The sequence below is a fragment of the Schistocerca americana genome, chromosome 5 (genome assembly GCF_021461395.2).
Source record: "Schistocerca americana isolate TAMUIC-IGC-003095 chromosome 5, iqSchAmer2.1, whole genome shotgun sequence".
NCBI classification, from domain to species: domain Eukaryota; kingdom Metazoa; phylum Arthropoda; class Insecta; order Orthoptera; family Acrididae; genus Schistocerca; species Schistocerca americana.
Window position 1 is genome coordinate 612,838,565 of NC_060123.1, and position 24,331 is coordinate 612,862,895.

At 43.6% G+C, this 24,331-nt stretch overlaps 1 protein-coding gene across 1 annotated transcript in view; it reads left to right on the forward strand.

Annotated features, from left to right (window-relative positions):
- LOC124616585 (venom dipeptidyl peptidase 4-like) overlaps positions 1-24,331 on the forward strand; it is a 256,248-nt gene that overhangs the window by 190,829 nt on the left and 41,088 nt on the right. Inside the window, exon 13 of the mRNA XM_047144906.1 lies at positions 12,897-13,091. Coding sequence (XP_047000862.1) covers positions 12,897-13,091 — 195 coding nt within the window. The remainder of the gene's footprint in view (positions 1-12,896; positions 13,092-24,331) is intronic.

Here is a 24,331-nt window from a genome sequence, read left to right on the forward strand (position 1 = left end):
TTTTGATTTTTATTTCCCAGACAAGTTTCGCTAAAGTTTCAGCATTATCAGTAGATCTTTTGCTATTTTTCTATACAACAGAAAAATACTTTTTTCTACTTATACACACGTAAATTTGAGTCTTTGAAACAGTATTTACATATATATGAAAAACAGATAAAATTTTGTCTATGTACCTTGTTACCTTCTTGTATTCTCATGTTATTTAATGCAGTAGTTTTCTTTCACAATTTGTCATCTGTAACCATATAGAACTTAATGTAGAACAGTTATTTACTTCGAAATATTACGACTCGGCATGTTATGGCTATGCCTACTATTAACTAATACTATGTAGATGATTGCATGTACGTGTGTTTGTGGAAACGATAATGTGGGATATTTATGAATTGGTGGTGTGCGATAATTCTTTGAGGGCAGAGAATCGAATTCCATCGCAGAGAACTGTATATTCATTTATTACTTGTTTTCCTTCAATATTTTTGTACTTGATAATTTTCTTCAATTATTAGTTTTAGTGGGGCTGCTGCTGCATTTGATTTGAGAATTTTGAAGTCTATGTTGATGTTTGTTGGGCTGTGTTTCATGTCAAAAACAAAACCTTAAAGTTTGTAGAAGACAACAACATAACAAAGTCAGCTAGTTACCGAATACAAAGATACCAGAAAAATGCACTAACACTCTTAAAAATTTCTCGCACGTATTCACATAACTAAGTGAAATGGGTAATACAGAAGAACCACTAGGCACCTACACCAAACAGCCTACAAAAGCTCCACAAGAAGCACATTCCGATTCATCCAGTGGTAAACTTCAGAGGCGCACTCACATATCAGCTAACCGGAGAAAAATACCCATACTGATAGAAACATTATGTATACACAAACAACAGAAGCATACGCAACACCAAAGAGCTGGTACAAAAATAAAAACAATGAAATCAACAAACCCACAACAGCCATACTTACATCATTCAACATCACATCCATGTACACGAATATTTCCACCATTCAAACCATCAACATCATCAAACAACAATTAGAACATCAGAAAGTCATTCTCAAACCACACATAAAAACTAATCACATAGCAAAACTGTTTCTCGTTTGGCAATCAGTTCCACTCATCTACTGATCAGTTGTCTCCTAGCCAACATCTTCCTCAGTCACATTGAAAACAAAGTAATTGAAACAACAGTAAGACCCAAACAATATAGGATAGTGTATGGCTTTTAGTATGTGGATGACATATGCGTTCTAGATGAAACATCCAGTCACTTCCAACAACTCCGCAGTGATATAAACACAGTTCGCCCAACAATAAAATTCACCATAGAAACAGAAAATGACAAAATGTTAAATTTCCTTGACCTCACAATACACAGAGACAACAACGGACACCAATTTTACATATTCAGGAAAGTCACCACCACCAACACAGCCATACACAAATACTCTAATCGTTGGACTGCACACAAACTAGGCAGTTTCCAGCATACGCTACACAGACTTAACAAAACTCCACCCAGTGAAGGCAACAACGAAAATTAATTTCTGACAATCAAGCAAATAGCTATGGAGAATGGATAGACATAAACACCATAGAGAAATTTAATCACAAAACTAAAAAAAAATAATAAAAGTGACACCAAGTACACAAAAACAACCTATCACTAGCTTACAAAAGCAGACATACAGAACACAAACTCGCACTCACTCACACACACACACACACACACACACACACACACATACACATACACACAAGCACACATGAAGAAGAAACACCCATAACAACAAGCAAATCGTATACTCTCATAACAACAAAACAGTCCATAGAATAGGCAATATATTCAAAAAGCAAGGGCTAAAAATAGCCTATAGGGCAGACAAGTCACTACCGAGAAAATGATGTGCAACAAACACAAGCACAGACAATCACAACACATTTGGTATTTACCAACTGACGTGCCAGGAGTTGAAACCGTTTTGTGTAAGACAGACAAGCAGAAACTTTAATACCAGGTACACAGAACCCAGAAGAGCAGTATAAAGTAACAGCTGTCATTCTGTAGCACAACAAAAATCAACAAACACTTTAAAATTCTCAAATTCAGCAACAGCCACCCGCTAAAACTTATAACTGAAGAAAGTAATCAAATGCAGGGTCATAAATGAACGAAAACAAATAATCATGAATATGCATTTCTCTGTAGTGGAACTTTGTTGTCTGCTCTCAACGAACTATCAGACAACACCAACTCATTAACACCTCAAATTTCCTTTCCAAAAACAAACAAACAAATACACACACACACACACACACACACACACACACACACACACACACACACACACACACACACAAACTCACTCAATCTTCCACATAATATTAGTTAGTGGTAGGCATAACCACAACGTGCCCAGTCGTAAAATTTCGAAGTAAATAACTGTTCTACATTAATTTCTATAAGATTACAGATGACAAATGGTGAAACAAAACAATTTCATGAAATAACATAAAATTCCAAGAACTCCACAGCATGTGGTAACCTGGTATATATACAAAAGTTTGTTTCTCAGATATGTAGATACTGTCTTAAACATTCAAATTTATGTAGGTACAAGTCGTAAAAAGCATTTTTCCTGTTTTGTAGGAAGATAAGAAAAGACCCCAGTTATCATGCTGAAACTTCAGATTGGAAATGAAAAGAAAGTAAAAACTGTGTTTTGCTCAATTCAGATCCGCGCCAAAAACAAATCTATTTGTAAGCAATCGCAGACAGAAGATGGTCATTTACTATGTAACTAAAGAGGTAATGAGTTACAGACAGCCATAGTTGTTAAATGACTAAGAGAATATAATTTACGCAGGAGGATGAATATGTCTTATTGCGCTAACGGGCTTCTTCCCGGACTCGGGTAGACGCGCCGGCCCCGGATCGAATCCGCCCGGTGGATTAACGACGGCGGCCGGTGTGCTGGCCTGCCTGGATGTGGTTTTTAGCCGGTTTTCCACATCCTCCTAGGTGAATACCGGGCTGGTCCCCACGTCGAGCCTCAGTTACACGACTCGCAGACATTAGACACACGTTCACACTATTTCACGCTGTACACTAGACGCAGACAGCTGGGGTACACTACTTCCTTCCCGGGGGGGGGGGGGGGGTATGGGGTGGCGGCAGGAAGGGCATCCAGCCACCCCTTAAAATTTAACATGCCAATTCCGTATTTAACCCTGCCGACAATGCGCACAATGCGGGATAAAGGCGGTAGCGAAATGTAATGTGGTACCAGGATGTCCTGAAAATTGTGGAAGAGAGAGTTCTGCAGTGATTTAATTTCTTCATTAGTGATTTTTTGGGTTAATTTAGCTGTGAAGGTAAATCTATAATTGGTCAATGAGATCCATCTGCAAGCCTTCGTCAGCAGTATTTAGAACAGAAAGTTCGTTACTGATATCACCAAGAGAGTGCTTATAATGAGCGATTTGTGATGTAAATTTGGACGTACTTATGTTTTTGAGTCGAAGGACATTCATATGTTCCTTGTCGTGGGTTGTAAAGTTTCACCCTGTTTGTCTTGTGATGCACACAGCATCGAAGTTTTTTGGAACAACAGCCGATTTTGGTCTTTCCGAAATTCGTCATCAACAGAGGCACTAGAATGACGAAATTCAGCAAACCAGTCTTTCTGATGTTGTGTGCTGTGAAATGAAATTCCCGACTCGCCCTCCTTCCATCCACCAACTCGCTCCAGCACACGTCCGGCGCTCAAATCACACCAGGAAGTGCGTATGTCGCCCAACTGGCGTTTGCAGCGTCATGCTGATCTTTGCTGTGGCGGCGTGCCACAGTGATTGGGCTGTGGGAAGTACTACTTTAAGGCATGCAACAACCAGAAGCCGGCTCATAGTCCCATGGGCAGTGGAGGACTAGACGCTGAGTGTGGTAATGGGCCATGCATGGTGGGTCGTCGGACTGTTATCTTCCAGAATTGCTGCCTGAGAGTTAGCCACCGAGCAGTGGAGTCTAGGCAGATGGCTGGAGGTTGGGCGTTAGCAGGCGATAGCAGCTGCACTTAGAGTTGGTAATATGATGCGGCAGCAGCCACACCAACTTGAGCCAGCATCAGGGGTGGACAAGTCTCACGTTTAATACTAGGCCTGGCATGGCACGTCAGCCATGGTTGCCTGTATTATCAGAGTGGCTGTCCAAGCAGTGGGACACACTTTTCACCTGACGATGCTGCTGTGGAATTGGGAGTTGGTTTATGTAAGCGAAACGATGTGGGCCCTGGAGGAGCACTACAGTGCTGTGGAGTCAGAGACTGGGAGAGGTGGCGCTGAACCATGGGAAGGCAACGATCGGCATGTGGTGTGGCTGTCTCTCACACAGACATTGTTTGCCTGTGACAGCAGATGGTGTTACCACCATACATCCAGATGATGTGGCTTCTGGAAGCTAGGAACGAATTGTGGAAAACAGTTTCCCTTATGACTATTCTAAAGTGAGGTGTAAGAGTGACTTATGCCACTGAATGTGTCTACAACTGCATGTGTGCTAGCATTAGTGTGTGAGACAAGGATCTGAATTGTGAAAACAAACGGGGAGCACGTTTTGCCTACATTGATGGAGCTGTGCTTACATAGGGGTGCTTCATTTGGAAAGGTATGGCGAGATTGGGTTGCATTCTGATTTTATTGTAACTGAAACAGAACCAAAAGGCACAGTCAGGTCATGGTGTGGGTTAATTCTGTCACACATATAAACCTTGTAGTTCAGTCGCCAGTTGTGCTTCATTGTATGTTAGCTTGTTGTGTCACTATAGAGTGTGTTATTCATATGTATTGTCTGTCAAGCGCGTGGTTAAAGTCTTGGCTCCAGTTGGGTGTTGCATTTTATGATAAACGTGAAGGGACACGGTCAGCACAAAAGCGTACGGGCCGACCTCCTCTGTTGACTGACAGAGGCCGCCGACAGGTGAAGAGGGTCGTAATGTGGAATAGGCAGACGCCTATCCAGACTATCGCACAGGAATTCACGTAAACTGTATCAGGATCCACTGCAAGTACTGTGACAGTTAGCTGGGAGGTGAGAAAACCTGGATTTCTTGGTCGAGCGGCTGCTCATAAGCCACACATCACGCCAGTAAATGCTAAACGACCCCTCGCTTGGTGTAAGGAGTGTAAACATGGGACGACTGAACAATGGAAAAACGTCGTGTGGACTGACGAATCACGGTACACAATGTGGCGATCCGATGGCTGGATGTGGGTATGACGAATGCCCGGTGAACGTCATCTGTCAGCGGGTGTAGTGCCAACAATAAAATTCGGAGGCGGTGGTGTTATGGTGTGGTCGTGTTTTTGATGGAGGGGGCTTGCACCCTTTGTTGTTTAGCGTTGCACTATCACAGCAAAAGCCTATATTGATGTTTTAAGCACCTTCTTGATTCTCAGTGTTGAAGAGCAATTCGGGGATGGGGATTGTATCTTTCTACACGATCGAGCACTTATTCACAATGCACGGCCTATGGCGGAGTAGTTACATGATAATAACATCTCTGTAATGGACTAGCCTGCACATAGTCCTGACCTGAATCCTATAGAACACCTTTCGGATGTTTTGGAACGCCGACTTCGTGCCACGCCTCACTGACCGACATCGATACCTCTCCTGAGTGCAGCACTCCGTGAAGAATGGGCTGCCATTCCCCAAGAAACCTCCCAGCACCTAATTGAACGTATGCCTGCGAGAGTCGAAGCTGTTATCAAGGCTAAGGGTGGGCCAACACCATTCTGAATTTTAGCAATACCGATGGAGGGCGCTACTAACATGTAAGTCATTTTCATCCAGGTGTCCGGAAATTTTGATCACATGGTGTATGTATACACGCAGTTTGGGTTAAGGGCAATTGTATGTTCTTAGTGCACCCTTAGAAGCATTTATTATTTTATTACTGTGGGGCGAGTATTTGTTTCTTTTTTTGGTTATTATTTCATTTTAAGTTAATTGGTTTGAAGAGGAAGTGCAGATGTTTATGTTCTTTATTTATGTATGCTGTCTGGTATGCTAAAACTTAACGTTTAGATGGAAGACCACACTGACACCACCACCAGCCAAATACCACACTGACTGAAATCTTGCACCGCAGTTGGTGGCTTAAGAAAGTAGAATGAAGGGATTCGAGGCACTGTCGTTGGCTCAGGCCATTACTAAAACAATGAAAAATCATCACCTACATATTGAACATCTTGTTGCTTTAGATGCTCACTGTGAACAAACTACTCCGTCAGTTTCTTAGCTATCATTGTTGTAACAAAAAGAAATAGCATATTTTAAAACAGTGATAATGTCCATGAACGTTCACAGAAATTTATCTAAGAGGGGGCCAAATTCAAAAATTGCTACTTTTGGTGTAACTGATTACTGAGTTTGAGAACGCGTCATGCTCCAAGCACTAATTTTGATAGGAAATATAAAAGACTAATTGTATCACAAACGATTGATAATTATTATTTACTTAATACTTTTTAAGACTCCTCTGATTCCTAAATGGCATGCATAGTTCAATAGGTACAAGTTTAAATTTACAAAACGAATACTTCAATAGTGTATGCAATCTTTTAATGTTGTTAATAACATTAGGAATGATACCTTTTTTTATCGAAAGTCTGAAATTATATCATTACGATTACATCGAGGGTAGCCAGTGAGCTATGAAATAGGGAAGAAATATTCACAAAAAATGTGTTATATGCCAATAATGTGAGGCTACAGTGACATGAAAAATGTGAAACATAAAAATTCAGATTTATAGAGAAAATCCTACCCGATATCAACAAAAGTAAGCAGAAAAATGTCATTTTGAAGTTCCACACAGTGGAGAAACAGAATAAACTTTAGAAAAGTAGTCCCTACTGAACGTGTGGCTCAGTGGGCGTGCATCATTGGTTTCGCTGGGTCCCTTCACGACCGCTATCAATGTCTGTAGGAAACGTGCGTAACCGTTGCCAGCTACAAGACAGTTGTGGTGGTGGTATTTATCAGTGATGGCACAGGAACGATATCAGCTGTTACCTTCCAGAAGAAACGTTCCAGAATTTTCCTTCACCAGTTTAGGCAAATAATGCCCAAGCCTAAATTTGGACAACCAAACAGAAATTTAAACCCTGCTCCCCACAATGAGAGCCTGGTGTCTTAATTTCTATGGACCATGTAGTAATCACTCAGTCTAGTAAAATAATTAATAAAATATAGAATTTGAGAAATTCATTGGAATGCTAGGATTACACTAGTGCTATGGGTGCAAGCGTATTCAATTTCCTACTTTTAGTACGCCATGTTTTTGGACCCCTTCTAATTCCATTCGCATAGGGAGTATGGCCGAGTATTTGCTTAAATCCCACTATGCGCCCTGTACCTAGTCTAACCTTGAGTTTGCGGTTCCTAAGGGAGTGATTCATGTCTTATTTGTATTATGATGGTCGCCGGATCTCGGCTGCAGGTTGGCTATTAATGGCTTCCAGGGGCAAAAAAATTGGATTTTAATTTTGTAGTATAATTATTCATCGAGTTTAAAATCCTGTCGTAATGGAGCCATAATCTTACATCAAAGGCTTAACACGCAAGTCGAGTATTAATGTTAGAAACTGTATTTTTATTGAGCCAGTGTAACCTATGGCGCGCAAATTACCCACACTATATTCATTCAGTGTTTGAGACTGAGAGCACTTAGAGAATTGCAACAAACTTTAAACGTATTTCGGAACGTTTTCGAAACTTTTTCTCTTAGACACCTCGCATATTCCCCCCTCTCCGCCACAAACACACAAAATAATGAAAGGAATAAAAATTTACGCTTACTGAATTTTCACCTGTCACGCAGTGAACTTCAGCATCAGACATGGCGTTTTAATTTATTACGTTTTTACTTCTATCTCTATGTGCGACTCATTTTGCAGACAGTATCCACATACACCACCGAACCTGTATGCGAAATTAACGGTTCAGGAGATTTGATGTCATAAACACTAAAATGCCTGAAAACTATAGTCATCCCATGTATGATACTGAGAGCACATAGCGGTTTCCAACAAATTTTAAACATAATTTCAAAATTATTTTTGATATTTTATTTGGCTATGTGTCAATAAACAGAAACTAATAAAACCTACATAATCAGTGTTTTGCGTCTTCAACTGTTGGTTTTTAGGTGCTAAACGTCAAGTATTTAGCGCGTTAACTCCTTTGTTAACTAATCAGACGTTTGACGTGTTTTATACAATACATGGGAGTTCGATTCTCTTATGAATCGGGTAGGAATGGGGGGGGGGGGGGGGAACCTTGAACCTTTGTAAGGGGAGACTTTCACAAGGTAGAAAACTTCTGTCTTCTAGCACACGTTACGTCAGGGTTTCAGCATTCTCCTGAAGCACCCCCATGGGTGAACAATACTGTCACAAGTTGTCCTGCCTTTCTTTGTATACATTCAGTATCTCCTCTTATTCTTGTTTAGTGTTGAGTTCCACACACTTGAGCGGTATTCTAGGATGGGCAGCACGCGAGTCTTGTAAGCAGCCTCCTTCGTTGACTTTTCCCGTATCCTACTAATGAAATGAAATCTGCCTCCTGCTTTTCCTTCAACTCATTTCCTTTCATAGTCCTGAAAACTGCTATACCCTGGTATTTGAAAGCGTGATTCATTCGAGCTGTGATTGAGTGATGTTTTAGTCATCGGATACTATGTTTTTGAGTTTCCTCTAGTGTACAGTTTTTCATTTCTCGATATTTAAAGCAAGTTGCCAGTCTTTCCACCACTTTGATACCTTATCAAGCTTTGAATAGACATTGCTCAGTTTTTTTTCAGACAATACTTCGTTTTAGATAACAGCAGCATCCTCTGAAAGAAGTCTGCCGTTAGTATTAATATTGTAACAACACACTTCCTTAGGGCAAGGCTCAAGTAACTTCTCCTTATGTCGACGACTCTCCATCCAACATAAGGTGCTGCATCCTCCCTACCAACAGATCTCCAATTTAGCCGCAAATTTCGTTTCATAGCCCACGTGGTCATAATTTTGTTAATAAATGTTGGTATTGTTCTTTATCAAGTGGTTTATGGTCTATAAATACTGCATCCACTTAACTGCCTTGATCCGCGGCATTCCAAAAGTCATGCAACAAGAGCGCGTGTTAAGTTTAACGTAATAGATGTCTTCAGAATCCTTGTTGGTTGGCAAGGAGGACTCCATTCTGTTCCAGAAACTACATTCGTTCGAGATCAAGGTAAGTTCTGCAACAGACAGATGTCAGTAACAATGAATGTCAGTTTTATGTAGATATAACTGACCTGTTCATTTCTCGACGCATTGGGTACAGTTTCTTGTTGGAGGGTTCTACAGCATGAGGGGCAGTCAGTAAGTAATCCAACACATTTGTTTTCTGAAAGCATGTTGACTTTATTCAGGATTCTAATACACCACTTTATTCTCCACTCTTTTGGCATAATTGTCGACGTAATCTCCGTGCAATGAGGCGGCCTTCCGCCTCTTCACTGGGGGAGCCTGTATGCCCACGTGGTACCACTCTGCTGGTCGACATCGGAGCGAAAGTCTTCCTACATCAACAACCTCCCCATAATCCACGTTCTGCTTCCCGCGGAAGGCATCCTTCATCAGGCCAACCAGATGGAAGTCGGAAGATGCGAGATACGGGCTATAGGGTGGATGAGGGAGAACAGTCCAATGAAGTTTTGTGGGCTGCTCTCGGGTTGGCAGACTTGTGTGAGACGTTGCGTTGTCGTGGAGAGGGTAAAGTTCGTCTGCATTTCGGTGACCACGAACACGCTGAAGTCTCTTCTTCAGTTTCCTGAGAGTATGGCCAATACACTTTGGAGTTTATCGTTGCACCGTGAGAGACGACATCAAAGAGAATAACCCCTTCAGAGTCTCAGAAGACCGACGCCATGACTGTACCGGAAGAGATGCAGCTATCAGTTTGTTCTTCGGAGAATAGGTGCTGTGGCACCATTTCATGGATCGCCGTTTTGTTTCCGGTTCGAAGTCATGAAAACCTGTTTCACAGCCTGTGAAGAAGTTCGACAGAAATTGTCACGCTTATACTCGTAACGCGCATGCATCTCCACACAGATGGTCCGTCGTTGCTCTTTATGGTCTTAGACTGCGAAGACACTAGACGACTTTGAGGACCCCAAATGGTGGATGAGTGTGTCAACATTATCAACAGTGACGTCGGGTTGTGTAGCGATGTGTTTGTGATTCGTCGGTCATGTCGAATGAGAGTGTCCGCACGTTCCAGTATTGCTATCTGCGACTGGCTTGCACGTGGGAGATAGGACAGGTTTGCGCGACCTTCTTGCGATCATGACAGACGCCTCTCCCAACGATTCATGTGCTTTTGTTCATTGCCAGGTCTCCGTAGACATTCTCTAAGCGCCTACGAATATCTGCAATACTATGGTTTTCTGCCAAAAGAAATGCAGTGACTGCTTGGAACGAAGGTCCGTTAAAGACGCCATTTCGAAGGCTGCGTATAGCACTGGCACCTACCGGAACTTCATGAAACTGTAGGGACTAAAGGAGGAATATTCCACAACGTCCCGCAACAAATTACATTTTTTCTACTGAAACTGGACCAGAAAAAAAAGTGTTACTTTACTTATTGAACACCTGTCGTGTATTATATGGTTAAATGTTAGAGGGGGGGGGGGGAGCGCTTGTGAAAATCAATTTTGTTTCATTTTCAGTGGATGTCAACTACACTGAAGAGCAGCCAGCCCGGTTGGCAGTGCGGTCTAGCGCACGGCTTTCCGGGCGGGAAGGAGCGCCTGGTCCCCGGCACGAATCCGCCCGGCGGATTTGTGTCGAGGTCCGTTGAGCCGGCCAGTCTGTGGATGGTTTTTAGGCGGTTTTCCATCTGCCTCGGCAAATGCGGGTTGGTTCCCCTTATTCCGCCTCAGCTACACTATGTCGGCGATTGTTGCGTAAACAAATTCTCCACGTAAACGTACACCACTATTACTCTACCACGCAAACATATGGGTTACACTCGTCTGGTGTGAGACGTTCCCGGGGGGGAGCGGGGGGTCCACCGGGGGCCGAACCGACGACTGCGGCTGCGGTAGGGACGGAGCCTCTCCGTCGTTTCTGGCTCCCAGGTTAACATAACACCAAAGAGCCAAAGAAACTGCTTTACTTGCCTAATATTGTATGGGACCCCCACGAGCACGCAGAAGTCGCAAGGGGAAGTGTTTAGATTCAGAAGAAAGTTCCTGGAGTCACTCTGTAGCAATTCTGCACGTGTGGAGTGTCGCATTCTCCTGCTGAAATTGCGCAAGTCCGTCGGAATGCACAATGGATATGAATGGGTGCAGGTAATCAGACAGGATGCTTACGTACGTGTCACCTGTCAGAGTTGTATCTCGACGTATCATGGGTCCCATATCAATCCAGCAGTACACACCTCACACCATTAGAGAGCCTCCACCAGCTTGAACAGTCCCCTGGTTTCAAGCAGGCTCTATGGATTCATGAGGTTATCTCCATACCCGTACACGTCCATCCGCTCGATACAATTTGAAACGAGACTCGTCCGACCAGACAAATGTTCCCAGTCATCAACAGCCCAATGTCGGTGTTGAAAGGCCCAGGCGAGGCGTAAAGCTTTGTGTCGTGCAGTCACCAAGGGTACACGAGTGGGCCTTCGTCTCCGAAAGCCCATATCGATGATGTTTCGTTGAGTGGTTCGTACGCTGACACTTGTTGATGGTCCAGTATTGAAATCTGCAGCAATTTCCGGAAGGATTGCAGTTTTGTGTCATGTTGAACGATTCTCTTCAGTCGTCATTGATCCCGTTCGTGCAGGATCTTTTTCCCGCCGCAGAAATGTCGGAGATTTGATGTTTTACCGGTTCCTTGATATTCACGGTACACTCGTGAAACGGTCGTATGGAAAAATCTCCACTTCATCGCTACCTCGGAGATGCTGTGTCCCATCGTTCTTGCGCCGATCATAACACCACGTTCAAGTTGACTTCAACCTTGATAACCTGCCATTGTAGGAGCAGTAACGATCAAACATTTTCGCCAGACACTTGTTGTCTTATATAGGCGTTGCCGACCGCAGCGCCGTATTATACCTGCTTGCTTATCTCTGTATTTGAATACGCATGGGTATTCTAGTTTCTTTGGCGCTTCAGTGTATTTAATGTATAGTTATAATGTACAAAAGCCATGTCATTTTCGCTCAGAATTACATTTACATGACTAGCCGACTTCGGTATTCCCGCCTAGAGCATGTACTGGTAACGTCTCAGTGATGCTTCAACTCGCTACTATGACTGCCGCCACTGCCGGCCACAGGAAACGGAACCGGCGTGTCATACGGCCGGCGCCTCTCGCTCTGATCTGGGCTACCTCGGCAGCCAGAAATCACCCGTGCTGTGCTGTCTGAAGTGCTTGTTATCGTGTCATATCGCTAGTGATGCAGTGACCCTGCCTTGTTTCTGGACTGTCTGGTTTTCTCTGTTTTCATACATTCGGTGCACATCTTACGATAACTATTACTCTGTTTGCGGCTTGCGCTTTGGTTGGTTGGTTGGTTTGGGGGAAGAGACCAAACAGCGAGGTCATCGGTCTCATCGGATTAGGGAAGGACGGAGAAGGAAGTCGGCCGTGCCCTTTCAAAGGAACCATCCTGGCATTTGCCTGGAGTGATTTAGGGAAATCCTCCCGAATGCGAGTCCAGTGTGCTAGCCACTGCGCCACCTCGCTCGGTGGCTTGCGCTTTAACAGTGGGAGTGGACAGGAAACCGACCATAGTGTTTTGAAGGCTAGAACATCGCAGACCGAGGACACGTTGTATACCTCCACAGGTACGCCGGTCCAGGCCACCAGCAAGTAGACGACTCCTTCGATGTGGATCTCCCCAGCTACTTCACGACCACCAGGCGGTACGTCGTCATACTGATCGACGGCCGTGGGTCTGCCTGCCATGGCGACAGGATGCTCTTCTCCGTCTACCGCAGGCTGGGCACCGCAGAGGTCGAGGACCAGATCGTCGTCACCAAGTAAGGCACTCGTCTGCCATTTTATTGCATGTGTTACACAAACTGCGCGCTTCCCATTTGGAGCACATTTGAGCACTATTTCCCACACAGAGTCACTTCACATAATTGTATAAAACATGAGATTCAGAACTGAAAAGCATGCTGTTGTACGAAACAGTTAAGACACTGCTTAAATCTCGCGTAGTGACTATATTCAGACACGTGGTCTGTAGAGTCCCGATCGCACACCTCAGCTGTGCTCTGGCAATGCAATGAGTGAGCTGTGATAAGTAAGGGAGGAGGCGCTGTGTTGAAGAGGTGTGCGATGTGCAGGTAAGTAGGCTGGTTCTTCATTTGTCCTGCACAGTCAGAGAGACGCTGAATAATTTGCAGCGTTGCCAGTGTGCACTCTGTCCCACTCGGTCCAGCCACTGACAAACTTCCTAACTGGCAACGCTGGGGTGTGTGCCAGATTGGGTCACTGTTTCTGCTTCTGACTCCCTCTGGAAAAATTTATCTACTAAAACAGCTATCGCTGTCACCTGTTGTCATGTTTGTTTTACACCACCCGCAATAAACATTATAATGAGTAGGTACCCTTACTATACCTAAGCTAATATGAACATCAACGTTAACTGTTCTACGTGCACCCAGAAGCTTTCGCTACAGACGCAGCAGAAAGACGCTACTGGATGGAGCAAAATGGCCCCTGTCTCTTATGCATCATCTCACCAACCCTTTCATAGATGCACACCAATCTAATAGTGAACATCTACAAGTATGTACAGGTACCAATATGTACTATGTAGTGTACTAGAATATTGTACACGGCCGGCCTGGGTGCCCGAGCGGTTCTAGGCGCTACAGTCTGGAGCCGCGCGACCGCTACGGTCGCAGGTTCGAATCCTGCCTCGGGCGTGGTTGTGTGTGATGTCCTTAGCTTAGTTAGGTGTAAGTAGTTCTAAGTTCTAGGGGACTGATGACCTCAGACGTTAAGTCCCATAATACTCAGAGCCATTTGAACCATTTTTATTGTACACGTGTTCAACGTGTTGTTTCTTCTTGTTTTAAGTGCGAATAAATTACAATAATCGTTGTGTTTAATAATTTTCTTAGTGTATGTAACATATGATGCTGCTCTGAAACGCTTCGGAACGGAAATAACTAAGATTATCCAGCTTAGCTCTGGAAGCAAAAGAAACTATTTATTTTTATGTAAATAGACAATTTTGAGCCGCATTTCTATCAGTCATTTGTTGCAGATCTATGTATGACTGTTTTCACATACATTTACTCTCTTCGCGATGTTTTCAAAGGGCGATGGCAACGAATCTGATCGTGTTAGAGAATTTAGTCTACGAGGGCAGGAGCAATGAAAAGAAAGAAAAGCTGTACCTTTACTTTGTTATTACATGTTTGCACCCACTCATTACAATGAAAAAAGTAACATTTTATCGCTTAAATTGTGAGACTCGACATTTAGTCTTCGTGTCTGCCCTCATTATGACGTAAGGAAGAGTAACATTCTAACATTTTTCACGTGTAACTAGTTATTTTTCTATTTTACATTGTGGCTAGTAAAACGTATTTCAAATATTTAATACTTGTTACAAGGAAGATCGCATAATAACAGCTGAACTAATCGCACGTTGGGAAGTTCATCTGTTTCTTTTTGACAAAGTATGATGTATTTCATTGAGCGTTTTCTTTTGTTTTTGCAATGCACAATGTTTTCTGGTCAATGGGCAGTCCAGTGTCTGGACTACAACAGAAAACATAATACCTTCTAACTTCAGTATTTTTATCTCATCCATAAATTCTTGTCTTCATTTAGTAATTACACTGTCTGATAAAAAAAACTGAAGCACTGAGAAGACATGGTAGTATGCCATTGTAACTGTGTTCAGGAACACAACCAACAGTGGATATGCATAGTATGTAAATGACTAGAGTTGCAGTTCTTTGTGCCAGCTAGAATCAATGCCAAAGTGCATTACTGGTGATCGTGTTTAGTGTTCTTACAGACGTGGCAGGGTAGATAAGGGGTGTCAACAGCGCAAATATGTTGAGTGATGACAGTGAAGGACACGGAGGTGCGGAGTACTCGCGTGTGAAAGCGTTATCAGAAGCTCACAAAGTTTGTGGGTTCTATTTCGCTGACTGATTCAAACGTGCAATATCCATTCTTCTAGGGAAATCAGATGTAACAGTGGCCCAAAGTCGAACTGCATGGGAATGTGAGAGCAGACATACCCATTGTCAAGGTTCTGGTCTACCACGTCTGATTGTCACAAGGGCGGATCTCCGTATTGATCACCTAGCACATCACAACACCTTTACATGAACGCCTGCCTTCTGAGGACAAGTAATGGACTCTCTGCAACATTCTGTGTCACCATTACTAACAGGTTAGCAACAGGTAGACTGGGGAATTACCATCCCATGTGTGGACTGCCATTAAAACCATAACACAACACAAACTGCGGCATTTAGTGTGACTAGCAAGCACGGACTGTTGATGAATGGCGCGACATTGTTTTCGTCAATGCCTCACGTTTCTGCACTGTTCCAGATGACCAACAGAGGGTATGATGGCGACAAGGAGAGAGGATGTGGGGCGGCGGATAAGTTTGTAAAAATAATCTAATTGCTGTTTGCTGTATATATGCTTGCGTGTTGAATCAGTTTCTGGCTTTTAGAATGTTGTTAATGCTGTCTTTCGCCGTTCTCAACACTGGCTCTCTATTTACTTTTTGGCACCCAGAAAGTGATTTAATAAAACATGGAACCAGTAATAGAGATCCTAGTGCCCACTTCATTTGAGATACAATTATAGCTGCAACTTATAGCTCTGAAGAATTAGGAGATTGTCCGGGATTTCTAATCAAAAACGGTTTTCCAAAATAGTTGAGTATATTCTGAAATTCACTGATAAAAAACACAAGTATCCCTACAACCTAACTAACAGAGCAGTTCAGAGTCTAATGCGCTGATGCAATTATAAATGTCCGAATTAAATGTTAAAAAAAATGCTCGCCATAATTTGATGAAAATATTTCATCAAACGCCACGCTAAATATTTGGTAGAATGTCTGTCTCGCGACGGCACGTGAAAATACGACAATACGCAAACTGAAGCTAGATAATGAAAATCATTCCAGAATTAACACTTCACATATAATGTTTTCATGGTTCCGCGTATCTCTAGTAACTTAATACGGCACCCGAGGCTGTTTGTACAGATACACTGATGCGACGCGACTACCGACACAGATGGCGTGTCATTCAGCGTCTGGAGAGAACTGGGGCCTTTTTTTCCTCGCGCAGCGTTCTTATATATATATAGCCGCGGTGCGGACGGCTAAGGGAACGCCTGATCTTTTCAGCTCTCCCGACTAGCCGCTGGGCTAGTAACGCACCACTTCAAGTTACATAATAATTTATAGCTTCTTTTGCTTATGGCCGATGAAGCTCTTAATTTAAACGTGCATTCAGCACGCAGGTAAGTATTGATAATAAAATTTTGACGTGGCTAAGTTAAATATTTTGGGCGAGAGAATTAATTAAATTACACTGCAAGCAGTAGATGGGCTCTGAACTGGCCCTTTTGAGATCCGCTATCGCTATAATTTCATAGGTATTCAAAAGAAACTTTACACATCTTCATAATCATAACGGACCTCCAACCTATTTAAATCTAAACATCCTAGCCTTATTTACTAGCTTACTTAATCTATCTTGCTTCCTTCAGTTTTGAGACGAAAACCACAAAATCATGAATTTCCACTAAAATCTTAATTTGTGAAATCCAAAGTACTGTTTTTATTAAATCATTATGAAAGATGAATCTAAATATAAATTTTGAAGTCTCTAGCTCTTTTCTGTTGCGCCAATGATTTTTCTAGAAAAACATCCAAATTTCGAAAATGGCTGAAGTTATCGAACTGATATTTAACACACATTAATTTAGTATTATTCCTGACATGCTATAAAAGTTTTAGGTCATTTGCTTGATTTTAAGGTATTGCGCAACATTTATGACGTCAAAGCTAGTTACAGCAGACTGGCTGGCACACAATGGAAATTGATGTGAATTTACTACAGTGTGAGTAGGCTGCTTCCCTACAAGGAGTCCCATTCTTCCACTGTTTTGGAGAGGCACACCTGTGTCACTCCTCGATCGACGGTATTGGGAGCGACTAGATATGACTTGAGGTCACAGCTGGTAGTGATTGAGGGAACTCACGATGTCCGTGACATACCACTGTATGATCAGAATCCCCATGTGTTATCAATCAAGCAACAGTATCGTTGTGCCATTTTTCAATACGATAATGCTCATCCACACATGGTGTGTGCGTCTATCAACTGTCTGCATGATGTTGAGGTACTCTCGTGGCCATCAAGAGCTCCAGATGTGTCCCCAATAAAACATGTGTTGGACCATGCGATAACAAGGACCAGTTAGAACAGCTGTGGCCAGCTTGCCTGACGACATGATCGTACAATAGTTTTACAACACCCTTCCAGTCGAATCAGTGCATGCATTCAGATCAGAGGGCATGCAAACCGATGCTGATAAGTGGGCTCATATTGCCAAGTGTTTTGCTCCGTCAATCGCTGAAGAGTCCTTCGTTTCCACCTGCCAGTCAGGGTGCTTCGCTATTTTGCTAGAGAGTGGATAATAAGCGGAATGTGTGATACACAGGCAACCCTGAACAACTAAGAGAGCTCTATAAATGAAACTAATCATCAGTTACAGTCCTTTTCACCCTCTGAAACCTCATAGTGACAAGGTAGAAACCTATATAAGTAAGAGCCATATTGTTTATGCCTGGCTCTCTGTAAACGAAATTTCCTGAATTTCCTCTTCCACAAACGACGCTGACATAGGGAAAGGTGGGAGAAAAGTTTACTTAGAAAGCTGCATTGTACGCTATTTGAAATATACAGAGTTTCTGTGTAAACTTGAGGTGACTAAGTATCTCGAAAACGACGTACTGTAAGAAGGAAATGTTCCTGGTTAATAGTTAATATTAGTAAAGCGGACATCTGTCTGTGTTACAATCAGCCAACTCCTAACCTCCCCTCCTGCGTGAGCGGGATCAGCTGAGCTGGATCAGCTTAGTACTTTCATATGGGAATCCCTCACTTTTATTCCATATTTGAATTCTCTCCCAAAAAACACATATAGTTTCCTCAAACCATTGTTTCCCATTCGTGTGTGTCGACAAATATCAAGCGTGCTTGTTAGTGCAATTAATGACCGACGCATTTGATCCTACATTTAATTTACGATGTCGATGTTAATGCTTGTATTGTAACGATTGATACCGATGTTCAAAAGTTGCAAATGAGATTGTACAGTACAAATAATGTGGCTGGACATTGATATTTCTGGCATATGAGCTACTTGTATGGTAACGCTGTTTCTACCAGGTTTGAAAGTATGAAACCGGAATTTCCCTATAGATGGTGCTGGCCGTCAGAGTAGGGCCCGTGAGACCGTGTCTGCAGCGCCATCTGCTTCCTGCAACGGATGACGACAATATCAACACATACTAACCCAAGTTCCACACATCGGTATCTGTTTCAAACCCGTAAACATGCTGAGTTTTGTGCCTACGAACTACGATTTGCCGTCACATTGGTTTTCTGTTATCATTTGAAGAAAACTGCTGCAGAATCGCATCGAATGCTTGTCTAAGCTTTTGGCGAACATACGCTTCGGAAAACAATGTTTCGAGTGGTTCTATAAATTCAGAAGTGGTGATTTTGACGTGAGAAATGACGAGCTCGGGAAAACACCGAAGAAGTTCCAAGACAACGAATTGCAGGTCTTGTTGGATGAAGATGATACTCAAACTCAACAGGAACTCGCGGAACAATTGAATGTGACGCAGAAAGCCGTTTTCATTCGGTTGAAAGCATGAAAAAGGCGCAGAAAGTGGGAAAATGGGTTTCGCATGAACTGAATGAAAGACAGCTAGCAAACCGAAAGACCACTTGTGAAACGCTGCTTGCCAGATACAAAAGAAAGTCGTTTCTCTGTCGAACAATGACAGGTGATGAAAAATGGATACATTTTGAGAATCTTAAGTGTCATAAATCATGGGTGAATTCAGGCAGAACATGAACATGCGTTGCAAGACCATATCGCTTTGGAGAGAAGACAGGGATCAGAAGGGTGTCATCTGTTATGAGCTGCTAAAACCTGGTCAAACCGTTAACACTGATCGCTACCACCAGCAAATGATCGATTTAAATCCAGCATTACGTGAAAAACGACCGGACTATGGGAAAGGCAACACAAAGTCATGTTGTTCGATGATAGCGCCCAATCACACAGAGAAAAACGGGTCAGGGACAAGATCGAGGCGTTCAGTTGGGAAACACCAGGGGCATGCGTCTTATTCTCTAGACTTGGCCCCGTCCGATTATCACCTATTTGCATCACTGGGACACGCTCTCGCTGACCGACACTTCAATTCGTATGACAAAGTACAAAAATGGCTCGCTGACTGGTTCGCTTCAAAAGAAGAACGGTTTTTTGGCGTGGAATTCATAGCCTGCCGCAGACATGACAGAAATGTATAAAGAGCAGTGGAGATTATTTTGAATAAAATATTGTTTATCAGTTTCAAACAACAGACGTGTAATTATTGCAACGGAATTTCAGTTTTGTACTTCTATACCTGGTAGTTCCCTTCGGGGTTGATTGTGGTGAGTCCACAGAGCACAGGAATGCTTGCTTGATTTCGGTGGCCGCCCTCGAACCCCGCCATCAGGGTGACTGATTTTGGTGTGTGTTTTACCCAACCGCTGTAACTATGTGCGGTTACCGGTGGAATACAAACCACAACCATTATCACTTCAAGAACATTTTACCTTATTAAAGAGACGGAGGCAACTGCCAAGAATACACATCGAAATTAAGCACCTCAGTGGTGCGAGGCAAAGGATCTCGCCCAATTCAAGCAGCTCTATTGGAACAGAAAACTATTAGACCCACTTTTTTGTTCGTGGATCACACTAAACGTAGTTCCTAACCAGGCGTTGAAATGACTAACAATATTGTACCGTCCATTCAAATTTACAACACTAGGGTAAATTTCGAACATAAATATCAGCCATTAGAACACAAACCTTTACATTTATATCGTAAATGAAATTGATGATCAGATGTCTCGGTTCTTAATTGAAAAACAGGCACTCTTGATATTTGTTGATTACAGCACCATCTAGGCTACTTCAAATGCAAAAGAATGGTTTGAGTAAACCGTACGTAATTTTGGGCTTAGAATACGAATATCCAATAAAAATCGGGTGTTCATGAAAATACGAAGCTGGCCGCGGCCACGCAGGAGGGATGGTTAGGAGGTTGCCAGTTGTAGCACAAACAGATGACCCCTTTGGTAATACAGTTTTCGCTCAGAATATTTCTTCGTAAGATGGGTCGTTTCCGAGATATTTAATTGTCCCAACTTAAAAGAAATTCGCTGTGTACACAGTATGCATATGTTTGTTGTTAAGTATAATGTTGTAAGTGTGTGGATAACCTGAAAGTTTGTTCATTTGTACCTACTATGAGAAAGGCTACACATCATGCATGCTGTGATACATCAGACACGCACACCATTGTTTTTGTACACAGCAGCAATCCCTTAGGAGACAGTAACGCATGGTAGGAATCAATTGGCCCTATTGGCGAGCTGGCCTGTTAGGATAGCCTGCCGTCTGTAGTGCAGCACGCTGTACTAAGCACACCAGCCCAGAAAGCAATGTTGGGTAGCCCGTAGCCTGTTCGGACCAGGCCAAGAGACATGGGCTGGGTGGTCTTAAACTTGTCCGTTGCACATGTCCAGACAGCCAGCAGTCATATCCCCACATATGCAACATTACTACTTTAGTCTACATTATGTCATCAAAAGTATACAGACATCAGTGAGTGTCAGTCCACCCATCGCCTTAATGACGGCTTCAGCTCTTCACAGAATACTTTTAGTGAAATGTGATTGTCTGTGGAGGAATGGCAATCCATATTTCCTCAAGAACTAAAACTAGAGAATGTACGCTGAAGCGCCAAAGAAACTAGTGTAGGCATGCACATTCAAATACAGAGATATTTAAACAAGCAGAATAGGACGCTGCCGTCGGCAACGCCTGTATAATACAAGCATCTGGAGCAGTTGTTAGATCGATTCCTGCTGTTACAATGGCACATTATCAAGATTTAAGTGTGTTTGAGAGTGGTGTTATAGTCGACATACGAGCGATGGGACACAGCAAGGTAGCGATGAAGCGGGAATTTACCCGTACGACCATTTCACGAGTGTAACGTGAATATCAAGAATCCGGTAAAACATCAAATCTCCGCCATCGCTGCGGCCAGAAAAATGTCCTGCAAGAACGGGACCAACGACGAATGAAGAGAATCGTTCAACGTGACAGAAGTGCAACCCTTCTGCAAATGCTGCAGAGTTCATTACTGCGCCGTCAACAAGTGTGAGCGTGCGAACCATTCAACGAAACATCATCGATATGGGATTTCGAAGCCAAAGGCCCATTCGTATAACCTTGATGACTGCACTATACAAAGCCTTACGCTTCGCCTGGGCCTGTCAACACTGTCATTGGACTGTTGATGACTGGACACGTGTTGCCTGGTCGGACGAGTCTTATTCCAAATTGTATCGTGTGGATGGACGTGTACGGGTGTGGAGACAACCTCATGAACTCGTGGATACTGCATGTCAGCAGGAGACTGTTCAAGATGGTAGAGGCTCTGTAATGGTATGGGGGGTGTGCACTTGGAGTGATATGGGACCTGTGATACGTGAAGATACGACTCTGACAGGTGACACGTACGTAAGCATCCTGTCTGATGACCTGGATCCATTCATGTCCACTGTGCATTCCGACGGAGAATGCGACACTCCACACGCCTAGAATTGCTACAGAGTGGCTCCTGAAACGCTCTTCTGAGTTTAAACACTTCCGCTGGCCACTAAACTCCGGAGACATGAACATTACTGGGCATAATGGGAATGTCTTGCACGTGCTGTTCAGAAGAGATCTCCTCCCCCTCTTACTCTTATGTATTTATTTAAAACCCTATAGGATTCATGGTGTCCGTTCCTTCCAACACTACTTCAGACATTAGTCGAGTCCATGCGACGTCGTGTTGCGGCACTTCTGCGGCTCGCATGGGTCTCACGCAAAATTAGGCAGATGTACCAGTTCCTTTGGTCTGCAGTGTAGTTGTAGTATCGTAGCCTACCGATGGTGTTGGAGTCGGCACCTTGAAGATTCCTGCAGGCACTGCGAGTGGCGGTTTGAACATCGCAACGAAAAATCTCTTGGCTGCCAGTTAGTGAAGTCTGCTAGGACAGAGTTATAAGCGGCGGGCACCTGGGCACCAGACTTCTAGTTCAAGGTTACTTCTTGTCGCTAGTTGGTGCTGAACGTTACACTGAGCTACTGATAATAAACAGCTGTACTGGCAATCATTCAATGTGCATAGACGCACATCTGTGTCGAGCCTCTGCTCATAGGTAACCACGGCTGCCACCAGTTGTCAACAGCATAGCATTTCTTCACCCACAAGTTGAATACAATATACAGGGTGTTTCCCTAAATGTGTTTGCCTCTATAAGTTGCGAAGTAATAGGCGACGGAAATGTTTGTTGCGTTAGATCGCCATAAGAAATGGTACACTGTCTGCGGAGCTATGAACATAGTTTATTGTGTTATTATCCAAAGAGTTACAGCAAAAAGATACAATTTTTAAATTGAACAATACTTGTTTCTATCATGCACTGGAATCAGTAACACCAGATGTGTATACATCAGTTTAAATTACATTCCTATCACTTTTAGTTTGGGAGCTACAACCCTTCAAAGTTTCAGGGGCAGATACCACACACGCTGCGCATAACGCAATGCGCCTTCTAAATGTGATGCGGCCGAGTTGTAACGTCGCCGGTGTCACGGAGCGAGACGCTTCCTCGATGCGCTGTTAGACTGCCGACTGTCGCCGCACACAGCCGTATACCCGACAGTTCCAGCCACACAAATAAACGGGGCTCAATATGCCGCAGTTACTAACATCGGATGAAGATGGCATACACGAACAACGGGTACGCTGACATGTTGCTGATGCTCGGTGAGTGCCGACACGATGCCACTGAAGCAGCCATGGCGTACGCCGTGAGATATCGTAGGCGAAGAGCTCCGTCAGCCATTACGTTCTTACGTGCCGAACAACGGCTTCTGGAAACAGGCAGCTTGGTAATGTGCCGCAGTAACAGACGAAGAACTGCAAGAAGTAAGGAGACGGAGGTGTTTGTTTTAGCTGCAGTACACCACAATCTTCATGTCAGATTACGAGCCGTTGCTGCAGTCGCTGGTGTCAGTCTCACACTTGTGTGGCGTTTAGAACTCGGCTACAGGTTTAACCCGCACCGCCTGTCACTGACCCAGGGACTGCATGGGAACAATTTCCGTGCGAGAGTTAAATTCTGTGAATGGGCCATGCGTTATTTCACACTGGAGTCTTTACAAGGTGTTATGTTCTCTGATGAGTCCACGTTCACAAATTATGGTGCAGTGAATCGCCATAACTTGCACTACTGGGCCGCTGACAACCCTCGGTGGGAATGACCTGTCGACCGTGAACGTAGATGGTCTATTAGTGTATGGTGTGGAACCGTTGGGGATGAAATCATCGGTCCACACTACTTCCCAGGTACACTGACAGGTTTGTTATATCGCGCGTTTATAGCTGACAGTTTGGGTGGTCTCCTTGAACATGTGTGTCTACACAGAGAGTCCATATGTGGATGCAGCGCGATGGTCACCCAGCCCATTCTGGGCGTGCTGTTGTGGAAGAACTAAACAACAGGTTTGCAGGAAGGTGGTTGGGGCGCCATGGTCCTCATTCGTGGCCCACGAGGTCGCCCGATTTAACACCATTAGATTTCTTTTTGTGGGGATGTCTAAAGGATCGTGTTTATGTCACTGAGCCTACATCCCCAGATGTAGGGGACGCATGTTGCTCCGTTCAAATGGTTCAAATGGCTCTGAGTACTATGGAACTTAACTTCTGAGGTCATCAGTCCCCTAGACTTAGAACCACTTAAACCTAACTAACCTAAGGACATCACACACATCCATGCCCGAGGCAGGATTCGAACCTGCGACCGTAGCGGTCGCGCGGCTCCAGACTGAAGCGCCTAGAACCGCTCGGCCACTAGGGCCGG